This window comes from Oreochromis niloticus, linkage group LG3 (assembly GCF_001858045.2).
Source record: "Oreochromis niloticus isolate F11D_XX linkage group LG3, O_niloticus_UMD_NMBU, whole genome shotgun sequence".
Classification (NCBI taxonomy): Eukaryota; Metazoa; Chordata; class Actinopteri; order Cichliformes; family Cichlidae; genus Oreochromis; species Oreochromis niloticus.
In genome coordinates this window covers 26,475,137-26,488,164 of record NC_031967.2, presented here as the reverse complement: position 1 = coordinate 26,488,164, position 13,028 = coordinate 26,475,137, and the positions used below count along the sequence as shown (strand labels likewise).

The following is a 13,028-nucleotide window of genomic DNA, read 5'->3' as shown; positions in this document are numbered from 1 at the left end:
ATTGTGTGCGAGGTTGTTGGAAAAGTAGTTGCAAAGCAACTGGGACTGTTTATAAGGTGGACGTGTAGATAAAAGCACAAAACACAAGCATAAACCTGAGTCATGCTAGTCTTTTTCACAGTCCCCATATTGGTCCTTTAAAGTTTCAGATTTTTGACTGTATACTTAACAGGACCAAGAAGAAACAGAAGATGTATAAGAAAAGTCAGAAACACAGTGAAGAACCCTGCTTTGCTGCTCTGCTCCCAGTGTGTAAATGAACATCACACCACATTGTTTGACTCATGATTTGATGTTCTTTATATGATTTTCTGTGGCCGTTTTACGCCAGATGATTGAACGTTTTAGATTGTAGCAGTACTTGATTCGTCAAATCTAAAAAACAAAAAAAACATAAACTAAAAGATATTAAAAGAAAGTGATCTCTTTCCTCTAATGTCATGCAGCACTGCCATAAAATGCCTTCTCTGTTTGCATTCATCCTTTACAATACTGCTCTCTTGTGGCCACAGTCAGCTACTGTCCGCTTCTTTTCATGCTCATAGGAAACTGTATTTGTCTTTGTTTCACGGGCACGCCCCTTGCACACATTACTTAAACCTTTTTAAGTCAGCTGAATGTTTAAAATCATATATTTTAATGAAAGAAAAGATGAGGGCAGTTTGTTTAATCATAGATATGTGGTCCTCACAGGACAGCCTCTGTAAACATATGATTTGTAGAATATGATGCCGGACATTAAACATAAAGTATTAAAAATGAGCTCAAATGTAAACATATGCAGCAGTAATATTAGTCAATCAATCTGTAAGGTGTTTTCACAGTAATTGATTGCTTTTTTTAAAGGAAGAGTTTGAAAAATTCCTCCACCACTTGCCATTATCAGCTGACAATAAATATTTTTTGGTAATATAGTAGATATTTAACAATAGAAGCAATAATATTTTAATATTTTTCATCCCCTAAGTTGTGCAGAAAGTTAAAGATGTCCGTGTTGTATGAAGCCAGACAGCACAAACATTACATTTATACATTTTAATCTGATCAAATTTATCTTGATAAAATTGGTAAACAGTAAAAGTAGTCATTTCTTGGTTTTTGTGTAACTATATTGTAAAATATCAATAAATGCAACTGTCATCACCATCAGAAAAGAGAAATAGTGTAATTTCCCCATATTGTGCAAGCTTATGAAGAATAAATTACTTAACTGAAGTCCCTGCATCACTTTAGCCTTGTCACACTCTGCTATGATACCAGAAAGAAGTAAACATAAATGAAGTACATATTTTGTCTTCTTCTCTTCCATGTGATGCACCGGTGCATTAGTCATCAGTTTTCTTAGAAAACTGAGCAAACATGTCTTTATTTATTGTTATATGCACGGTCAATCATAGACTTAAAATACATTGTAAAACCACACTCATCACACAAGAAAGGGCCAGAAGCACAGAAAAGTTCGACATACTGATCACTACTTTATTTGCTTCAGTGATAACCAAGTGTTCCAGGTCCATAAAGACAAATGTATTGTAAATTTAAATTAGACATAAATTACATGATAAATTCAAATCAGTATGTATGGATACTGTTAGTATACTTCAATCGTTTTGGGATAATGTAGAAGACCTTATGTGTAAAATTATGATCATTGCATCTACTGTAACACAGCAAAAGTTAAATTTAAAACCACATATTCACTACATATATTACATATAACAATGGGAATAATGGGAATATCCATTTGCAATAACAGACAGTATTAAGTCTATATAATATAATTTCTAACCAACTAATTGTACAATGTTAGAGAGAAAATCACCAAGATTTAAAATGAAAACACCGAGACAGCCTTTACATGAAGATGTAATTAATGAACCTTTTAGAAAGTTGTCTCACTTATAACGATGATTTAATAATGTTTGCATCATCAAAAAAAAATCCTACTGATATTTCTATTCATGTTTTTACATCAAAAAGAAATATAATGGTTAGTGGGGAAAGGTTAATTGGAAACACTACATTGCCCATGGGTGGGAATCCAGGAGTGAATGTGAGTATGACTGGTTGTCACCTGTCTATGCTTTAGGCCTGCGACAGACTGGCGACCTGTCCAGGGTGTACCCCGCCTCTCACCCTAAGACAGCTGAAAAGGATAAGCGGAAGTGGATGGATGGAGAAATAATAAATAAAAACAAAACATCAGAGAAACATTTTTAAAACATATTTCTGCTGTTCAGCTATAATGATATACCTAAATGCTTTTTGTGCCCGTAGTTTGTAATTACAGTACATTAAAATTGTGAGTGTAATCAATTTCTGGTAAAAATGAAATGATAATGGTAGCACTGATTTTAATGATAATCACTGTTATGTTCTAATCACACAGCTTCCACAAACTATATATTAAAGTTCATACTGTACCGTTTTCAGTATTTCCAGAGCCTCTGATTGTCTCATAGACACAACGATCACCTACAAGTCAGAGAAAATGAGTCAACATATGTCTGTGATACTAAAGTAAACACAAGTATTATTGTCAGTAACATTTATATTAAGATGAGATAAGCTTTGTTGTCAGTGTAAACACAAACATACACTGAAATTGGAAAATTTGTTATTACTTATAAATGTTGTACATTATTAAATTTCATTATTGTCTTAGTTTTGTTTAATTCAACAGTGTTAAAGCTGCAGCAGAGAAAAGCATCAGGATATTTTAAACTAGATGAAAAACTAACCATGAAGAAGAGAGGAGTAGACTTGTTGTTGATTTTCATCCTGGCCATCAGCAGAACCTTTATTAAAATGTAAAATAAACATTTGCATTTACATGGTTATGTATTATACATTTTTACAAACAGATTGCAGTTTAGGAATGTTGCTTATTTAAATATTTTAAAGAATTAAAAAAAAGAGTCTCACCTTTCTTTCTGCAGACCTTTATGTACAGGAACAGGAGGAAAATAAATACGATTCCAAAAATGAGTCCAGAGATCATCCAAACAGGAAATGAAGAACTGAACACAGCTACTGCAAATAAGGAAAATGAACTGTTAAACTTTAATAAACTGAACTTAGAAGCTTTTTTAACTCTCAAGGATTTATATCTGCTCTCGCTCTTAAACCAGGGATTCTTTTTCCATGTTAAGCATTTGTGTTAACCAAGTATTGATGATAAAACATAAAATCCCATTTTAACATCATATTATAGTGCAATGGACAAGATATCTACTGTAAACATTTCTGAATAGGTCACCTACAATAGGTCATAAAAAGAACATTTCTTATCTTGCTCACCTCTCACTGACATCCAGCTCTGTGCTGACTCTCTTCCTGAGTACTGACACTTGTAGAAACCTTCATCAGACTTTGACACTGCAGAGATGTTCAGCTCCCCCCAGGTATCATTTTGAATGATTTTGTTATTGTAATAAAAAATCACATTAGAAAGTATTTTTTCTCTTGAACAGCAGCTCAGACTCACAGAAGCTCCCTCATTCACAGGATGAACAGGACTCACCAGGATAGGACCATAATCTGCAAAACAGTCAAATCACATTATTTATGGTCAGACTACTAGAAACGGAAAGAGCCTTAACAACAACAACAAAATGAATTGCACAAAGTTAGAGTTATTTTTTTTAAAGAAAAGTTTAATTTAAATATATAACATTATAATATAACCTCTTCACTAAATGTGCCTCATGTGAAGTGATTTATGTTTGAGATATGTTCTTTCTTTTCAGTATTTGTATTTCTGTGTTATTATTAACCCTCCCCGGTGTCACTTTTGTATATTTATCTTGTATTTCATGTCTGATATGTCATACGTCTTCTTAATGGTTTACTTTTTAGCAATGCTCTTTTGGTCTGTATTGTATTTCTATAGTGAGTTTTAGTTATGATAACTTTATGGTTTGCATTTAGCAGTTAGTAGTTGCCTCTTGTGTTTTCCATTCTATACATTTAGTCTTATCTCTGTGTTTTCTTTTGTCTTTAAATATTCCTGTACCCTCCTATGTCTTCTCTGTGTTAAATTAGTCTCCTTTATCTATTTAGTCACCTTATTTCCTTTTATTTTATTCATAGTTTGATCTCCTGCACTTTGTCTATTTTTATTTAATATCCTTATCCTCAGGAATTTCTTGATTGTTTTCACCTGTGTCTGGTTCAGTGTCTGGCTGCTGTTGAGATGAAGTTATTTGAAGTACCTTAATGCTGTGCTTTATATTAACTAAAGTGTCATATAATTAAGTAAGTACTAAAAGGTTGACATGATCTACTGAGCAGCGTGTTGTCTTCCATGAGGAAACAAAAGAATGAACTGTTTTGTGCTTCCACATGTTCCTCGTTATTTGTGATATTTGAATTGCATGACTTGCTCTTTGTTTAGTTTGTATGTTGGTTGTAAGTCCAAAGACTAGTTTGCTTTTAAAAATAAAATACTAATAATAACAATAAAAAATACTAAAAAAATCACTCTTTGTTCTACACCTATTTTCTGCGTCTTGAGTGGGGGGCTGAGGAATGTGACTGGAGTATGGTACACTCTCCGGTCTGCCGGAGGGTGTAAAATCACCAGCCCAATCTGCCAATCAAGAGGCACTGCCACAGACCTCCATGTAATGTTGTAGAGACAGAATTATTTAACTATATTAGTGGCTTCACTTGTTAAAAAGTTACATTTATGGGTGAGTTATCCTCCACATCTCCCAACTCTACCTCCATTACACTGGGACTGCAGAGATTCTCAAAGCATTCATTCCACTGACTGATTATATCATCAACTGAAGCCAGCAGCAACATCTCATCCCCACAGTATACAGGATAAGTAGAACACTGCTTCCTCTTCCTGGGACGTCTAACAGTTTGCCAAGATCACTCTGAGGTTAATCAAAAGTCTTCTTCCATGGTCTCATTGAACTTGTACCACACAAGTTTTTACTTTAGCTACTGCCACACTCCTCTCAGCCTGCCAGTACTTGTCAGCTGTCTCTGGACTACCATGGTCTAACAAACCTGATAAGACTTGTTCTTTAGCCTGACGAATGTCTGGCATCTTCCCTCACCACCTCATGCAACTCACCACCAGTTGGTAATCAGTTGACAGCTCAGATAATTTCTTCACCTGATTGTGCAGAACACACAGCAGATTTAAATGATGAGCACTGAAATCCCTCAGTAGAATGACAGAGCACCCACATGGACACTCTCCAGCACCCCACCCAGTAAGTCCAAGAAGTCTGGGTACTCTGTTGTTCAGCACTAACCCCTTAACCCCTGTACATCCTTTAATAATTTCTGTTTTTTTGTTTGTTTCTGTTAGTCTATTTCTGAACCCTCTTCCTCTGCAGACTCCTCCCCAGTGTTTCTGTACTCAAACAGACGAGGGTCAGCTTTGATGGGGATGAGGCCTAATCTGTGAGGCCTAATGCCACATATGGCCCATTTCCTCATAGACTAAAGCCTGGCTGACAGATACTTGCCCTCGAGCACCTGGCTCCAGGGTGGAATCCTGGTAAACCTTCCCAAGTAGGTAAATTTGATCCTCATTGGTCATCATTGGATTTTTCAGAATTGCTCTTCATCTGGCCCCTCACTTGGCTCTGTGGTAAATTGCCCCTGATAACATAACATGTAGGGTCACTGAAATGCACAAACCGCTGCACCGCGATAAAGTGGGCAGGGGAAATTTCGGAACCACTGAGGAAAATATTTAGGTCTTCTTCGTCGCACACAATGATGTATAGCAGGTTGTTGGTGCAATCACTCATCAACATACCGTGAACAGTGATGTTGACTGCATTGCTGAACTCTCCTGATCCAGACTCACACCAGTACACTGCAGTATCTGACTTTGATGTGTTGATGTTACATGTGGATCCAGTCATTCTCCTACAGTCAGAGTACAGTCGGCCGTCCTCAGAGAACTTCCTCACTCTCCACTCAGTGAAGTTTCCCTCACAGGTCAGTGAGACAGAGTCAGAGGTGAAGTGTTGCACTCTGTCAGGACTCACTGTGAGAGACGCTGCTGAATGAACATCTGGAAACAACATGCAGTGAAGAGACAAAGTACAGAAATGTTAAATATTAGTTTAGTTTTTTCTGGTATTTTCTGATGGTCAGTGCTAATAACTTAACAAGATGAGTTTTTTTAGTCAACAAAAATGTTTTACGCAACTCTCTTACGCAAGGTTTCTTGTCATTTGTTTGAATAGTCCTCAAGAAGAGTACTTAAAGAAACTTCAATTATCCTGAACACACTACCAATACAGAAAAAAGAATATATGGATTAATAAACACACAGTGGTTTCTGTTAGTAAATCTAGCATGACTGGTTTCCCTACCACTAGGCATTTCTTTCTGTGTGTTTATGAAGTAAATGTGAGTAATAACAAGTTTGTTGACGAACAAATAATTTAATGGACATCCCATCTTCATCGTTTTCTAACAGCAAACTAAGTTCATATTGTTTCCAACTCAACCAGTTGCTTTTAATTCTAGACTTTCAATTTAGTTTAGAAGAGTCTCCTAAGAACCCAAAACTCAAGGTTACTGGAGCAGTGTGGCATCATCTTAACATCAGCTAATTGAAATGATAGAATAAATAAACAAACTGACCTGCAGACCAGACAAACTTTGGTTGACTGTGATCAGTGTGATACTCTGGGTCTCCTCTTCCAGCTCTGCACACATATCCTGCTGTGTGTGTCTGTCCATGAATGATGTAGGAGTCCTGTGCAGTCCCACTGCCATCAGGTAGCAGCTCATAACTGGAGGATTTCTCTGATAGATCAGGAACAGCTTTATACCAGTAGAAGCTCCATCCTGCAGACGGATGTTCAACCTCACAGTTCAGAGTTACTGAGGCTCCAGGACTCAGCCATGATGGAGACACAGTGAGGACAGGACGGGGTTTATCTGTTAGAAAGATATTTTTCTATAATGAAAACATGTTACAGTGTGCATATGATAGATATTGGGATTTTTTTAAACAATTGAACTACTACACTTCTTTCCATTTTCCATTTAAATTATTCTGTTCCTGTATCCTGCATGATTCTTCTCTCAGGTACAGATCATAACAACAGATTTACCAGAAAACACAAGACTTCTTACTAATGTAAAAAGTCAGATGCCAGACGTCACAGGAGGAGAAACACATTATAGCTGCACAGGGAAGCTTGAAATAGTAGCAACGTAAAAATGAGACTCGTTCTTGCATCCACACACACACCCACACACACACACACACACACACTAATAATTCACCACTGACTGCAAAGACCAGCCCACACATTCTTTGGACTCTAAATTTCTTCCCATGGAAATCAGCTCAGCTTCTGCTGATACGCTCTTGTGACTTTATTGAATTTGATTTGATTTGATGACAGCATATTTTGGTTAGATTTTGGTTATTGTGGGTGATTTATTTCCAGCCATATGTTTATCGGGAGCCGCTGGTTATAGATTTGGGTTTCTGCCAAGAAAAAGTGTTTAGTGCATTTTTTCATTGAGGACCACATTTCCCAATATCCTTTGCAGCCGAAGGGGAAGGTACAGTGGTCAGTCACAGAGTAGACTGCACGTCTTGTGGAGAAAATTCAATTCAATTTCAATTCAATTTTATTTATATAGCACCAAATCACAACAAAAGTCGCCTCAAGGCGCTTCATAGATACAGAGAAAAACCCAACCCCAATGACCCCCTATGAGCAAGCACTTTGGCGACAGTGGGAAGGAAAAACTCCCTTTTAACAGGAAGAAACCTCCAGCAGAACCAGGCTCAGGGAGGAGCGGGGCCATCTGCTGCGACCGGTTGGGGTGAAGAAGGAAAACAGGATAAAAGACATGCTGTGGAAGAGAGACAGAGATTAATAACAGATATGATTCGATGCAGAGAGGTCTATTAACACATAGTGAGTGGCTGGAAAGGAAAAACTCAATGCATCATGGGAATCCCCGGCAGCCTACGTCTATTGCAGCATAACTAAGGGAGGATTCAGGGTCACCTGGTCCAGCCCTAACTATATGCTTTAGCAAAAAGGAAAGTTTTAAGCCTAATCTTGAAAGTAGAGATAGTGTCTGTCTCCCGAATCCAAACTGGAAGCTGGTTCCACAGAAGAGGGGCCTGAAAACTGAAGGCTCTGCCTCCCATTCTACTTTTAAATACTCTAGGAACAACCAGTAGGCCTGCAGTGCGAGAGCGAAGTGCTCTAATAGGGTGATATGGTACTACAAGGTCATTAAGATAAGATGCGGCCTGATTATTTAAGACCTTGTACGTGAGGAGCAGGATTTTGAATTCAATTCTGGATTTAACAGGAAGCCAATGAAGGGAAGCCAAAACAGGAGAAATATGCTCTCTCTTTCTAGTCCCTGTCAGGACTCTTGCTGCAGCATTTTGGATTAGCTGAAGACTTTTCAGAGAGTTTTTAGGACATCCTGATAATAATGAATTACAGTAGTCCAGCCTGGAAGTAATAAATGCATGAACTAGTTTTTCAGCATCACTCTGAGACAGGCTATTTCTAACTTTAGAGATGTTGCGCAAATGGAAGAAAGCAGTCTTACATATTTGTTTAATATGTGTGTTGAAGGACATGTCCTGGTCAAAAATGACTCCAAGGTTCCTCACAGTATTACTGGAGGCCAAGGTAATGCCATCCAGAGTAAGAATCTGCTTAGATACCATATTTCTAAGATTTTCAGGGCCGAGTACAATAACCTCAGTTTTATCTGAATTAAGAAGCAGAAAGTTAGCGGCCATCCAGGTCTTTATGTCTTTAAGACATTCCTGCAGTTTAACTAATTTATGTGTGTTATCTGGCTTCATGGACAGATAGAGCTGCGTGTCATCTGCATAGCAGTGAAAATTTATGCTATGTCTTCTAATGATGTTGCCTAGGGGAAGCATGTATAATGTAAATAGAATTGGTCCTAGCACTGAACCCTGTGGAACATGTAGGAATGTTTAGCTTATTTTAGAGTTTAGGAATGTGTTAGCTAGGATAGAACTATTGTAGAGACACTGACACTGCCCTGGATGTAATAAAGGCCTGACTGTGTCATAAAGTTAGGAGTAGATTTTAGGAGACCCTCCCCCAGTTGAACTGTGAATGTAAGACCAAGAAGAGTTAATGCTGAGTGGAAATTCACCAGGAGATACCTGAGTGGGGGTCTCATTATTGTAACTGGATAACTGTGGTCTGGAAGGGAGATGGACTTTTATGACCCCCAGGAAGTCACGTATACAGAGACACACAAACAGTGCTTTAACTGTTACGCACCCACACCCACATGCACATTCACTCACGTGCTCGTACACACACAAACATGTAAACATAGTGCTTAGTTTTATGGCACCTCGTAGAGGGATTAGAAGGGGGGTCACTCATACAAAACTGCATGTAACAGACAAAGGAGTTGAGATCTGCAGAGGAAGTCCGGGGTTCTGTACATCTCCCTTCTAGAAGGTATAATCAATAAGTGTGTATTAATAAAATATTGTTAATTGACCACTGAGTCCCGGTGTTCTTTCTGGAAGCCTGACGAATACACGAACCGGGGTGAAACTGCTTTTGCAACAAACACCATAATTGACCTTAGTGTGTGAAGAGGACTCTCCATTTACTTGAACAAATTGGAGTCTATTAGACAGATATGATACAAACCACTGCAGCACAGTACCTGTAATACCTACTGTCAAAAGAGAATATTGTATAATGTGATCAGCTATATGAAATGTATTTTTTTTTTCATTTTATCATTAAGCACATGTCTACGTGACTTTTCACCTAATAACTTTTCACATGAACTCTTCTGTGATAAACAACTTGCAGCTTCCTCTTTCTGTTTTGGAAGATACAGACTTAGAAAAGGGGAACCTCAGCTCTGAGTTCTGAGAATAACTCTGTTATCTTTACACACACACACACACAGAGAGAGAAAAGTATAAATAAAAAACGCAGACAGAGATGAGGCGCAGATCCTGCGTTTCATGGCTGCCCTCGGGAGTTAAAGAAAATCTGCAGTGTTTGTGTGTTTTCTAACTCAGGTGTCTCAGCTGAACAAAGAACGGCAGGGTGATTAAAAGAAATCCCCTGTCACCTACAGCATGTTCTAATCGCTCTAATAGGATATTATGGTCAACAGTATCGAACGCTGCACTGAGGTCTAGCAGGACAAGCACAGAGATGAGTCCACTGTCAGAGGCCATAAGAAGATCATTTGTAACCTTCACTAAAGCTGTTTCTGTGCTGTGATGAGCTCTGAAACCTGACTGAAACTCTTCAAATAAGCCATTCCTCTGCAGATGATCTGTTAGCTGTTTGACAACTACTCTTTCAAGGATTTTTGATATGAAAGGAAGGTTGGAGATTGGCCTATAATTAGCTAAGACAGCTGGGTCTAGAGATGGCTTTTTAAGTAAAGGTTTAACTACAGCCACCTTGAAGGCCTGTGGTACATAGCCGATTATTAGAGATAGGTTGATCATATTTAAGATTGAAGAATTAATTAATGGCAGGACTTCTTTGAGTAGTTTTGTAGGAATGGGGTCTAAAAGACACGTTGATGGTTTGGAGGAATTAATTATTGAAGTTAACTCAGAAAGATCAATTGGAGAAAAAGAGTCTAACTTAACATCGATGGTACTAAGAGTAGCTGTAGATAATATTACATCTGTGGGATGATTATTGGTAATTTTTTCTCTAATGATAAAAATTTTATTTGTGAAGAAGTTCATGAAGTCATTACTAGTTAACGTTAAAGGGATTGTTGGCTCAGTAGAGCTCTGACTTTTTGTCAGCCTGGCTACAGTGCTGAAGAGAAACCTGGGGTTGTTCTTATTTTCTTCAATCAGTGACGAATAGTAAGATGTTCTGGCTTTGCAGAGGGCTTTCTTATAAAGCAGCAAACTATTTCTCCAGGCTAAATGATGATCCTCTAAATTTGTGACACGCCATTTCCTCTCCAGCTTAAGAAAACAGAAAGTATAGAAAAAGCGGAACTAAGTAAACTGTGTGTCAGTGTGACGTAGTGCAGAAATATATATATGGATTTAGCTGGCAAAGAATTCAGACCTGAGCTTGTGTGTTCGTGTGTTCAGGCCTCCATTTCTGGAAATGTAAAAATAAAGATCATTTTTTGAGCTTGACCACTCTGAGTTCAGTCTTTCTCTGTCGCCAAAAGAATTCAAAAGAACCGAATTTAATAGTCTAAAGCCACTCGGGACGCAGAATAGAATGTGCTGTTAAAAACAAAAACCAACCATAATATTTCAACAAAAAAATCTGCGAAACAGCGAGGCCGCGAAAGGTGAACCGCGTTATAGCGAGGGAGCACTGTACTCAATCTTAGGGGTTTTTTTGTTTTTTTTCTGGAAGCCATTACATGTTTGCTCCACTGTTGGTCAGTTTTCATTTTTTGTCTGTTGTACACCTCTTTTTTTGAAACCTAATATAATGACCAACATTTCTATGTTCGATGTCCGGTCCATTGTTTCAGACCAAATCTGTCTTTCAGTCCTTGGTAAACTCACCCATCTTTAAGGTCTAGGTGTCGATCTCAAAATGTGACGGGAGCTGAATGGTAGTAATAACTGCAGAAACATGATTTTGATGTTTCAGTTTTAACTTCACTCCCTCAATTACACTGGATTTATGTTATGTTTCGTTTTTTTGATTTTCCACTTTTTTTGTATTTTGTTCCATAAATTTTGGCAATAGTTCTGCCTGAATAGATGTTTGTTTTTCGAGTCCTGTATTTTTGTCCTATTGTGCCTGCTACACAGCAAACCTTGACAGTGACAGGCTTTGTAGACCATTGAATTCATCCTGTGCTGACCATTATGACATTTGTCAAATGGAGATCACACAACAAACATGACTTACTTGATTCTGACAATGTGAAGGCTTCACTCCACTCTGTTGAAGAATATGAGTCATCTCTGCGTCGACTCTTACACATGTAGTCTCCACTGCTGGACTCAGAAACTCTGAATGTCACATCATTATTGTGTGTCCACTGTGTGGGTGTCCTGGGTCCTCTCCATTGAGACTCCCACTCAATGGTTTCACCTCCTTCCTGCACCTCACATGTCAGAGTGATCGTCTCACCTCTGAATATCTGAGGCCAGTTGGGTTGTTGTTTTACAACAACTTTATTGGAAACTGTTTACACATATTAACAGTTGAGATACAAATAGAAACATGAAATCAACACAGAAAACTTAACATTGTATGTTTGATAATCATGAGTGAATGTATATTTGAAACGAAATTACTGAACTCACAGGTTATCTCAATGGTGACATCATCACTTATATCAGTGTAGTAAACTGGGTTTCCTCTTGTTCCTCTGCAGCTGTAGATTCCTCCTTGAGATACTCTGATATCTCTGTTTTGTTGATCTCTGATTGGAACTTCAGAGGTTGTTTGGGTTCGTCTGAACCACTCATATTTCCATCCATCAGAGCTCTGCACAGAGCAGGTCAGTGTCACACTGCCCCCTACTGGTATGATTGTTGTTGTTCCTGTCAGTGTGGCCCTGGGTTTATCTGCTGTTATGAAAAACAAGGAAACATCTGAATCTTTCAAAATAAAGTATACAAATATAAGAAAAGACATTTGTACTCTTGAATCCTTAATACTTATATTACAATACTGCTTTTTTTTATTTTCTCTGCAGATCAAGACATTTTGATTTCTATTGAAGAATTGTGTCCATCTCAGCACCTGTCCCAGAGCTGCAGTAACTGACACATGCCAAAGTAAACACAGTAAAATTGTTTGTCCATTTTTGGCCTGAAGGAGTCACACTGAATGTAAACTAATGGACTTCACTCCCGAAGGAAACTTGATTATGGGTTTTGGAGGGATATGTTTAGTGTTCGGGTAACAGCACAGAAAAAAGTGACATTTTCCCTGTTTAACATTAAAACTGTCATGGTCCTGGGTATGCGACCCAGTGCTTTGTTTGTTGATTAATTGATATTCTTTGATTATTGTTATTCATGACTTTGG

At 37.9% G+C, this 13,028-nt stretch overlaps 2 protein-coding genes across 2 annotated transcripts in view; both read right to left on the bottom strand.

The window, feature by feature from the left end:
- The window catches only part of LOC112846236 (low affinity immunoglobulin gamma Fc region receptor III-like), a 700,124-nt gene that overhangs the window by 124,825 nt on the left and 562,271 nt on the right, over positions 1–13,028 (bottom strand). The gene's annotated exons all lie outside the window — the stretch shown is intronic.
- LOC102083027 (Fc receptor-like protein 5) overlaps positions 1–13,028 on the bottom strand; it is a 164,335-nt gene that overhangs the window by 144,679 nt on the left and 6,628 nt on the right. Inside the window, exons 6-7 of the mRNA XM_025905644.1 lie at positions 12,299–12,565; positions 11,898–12,176 (exon numbers count right to left, since the gene is read on the bottom strand). Coding sequence (XP_025761429.1) covers positions 11,898–12,176; positions 12,299–12,565 — 546 coding nt within the window. The remainder of the gene's footprint in view (positions 1–11,897; positions 12,177–12,298; positions 12,566–13,028) is intronic.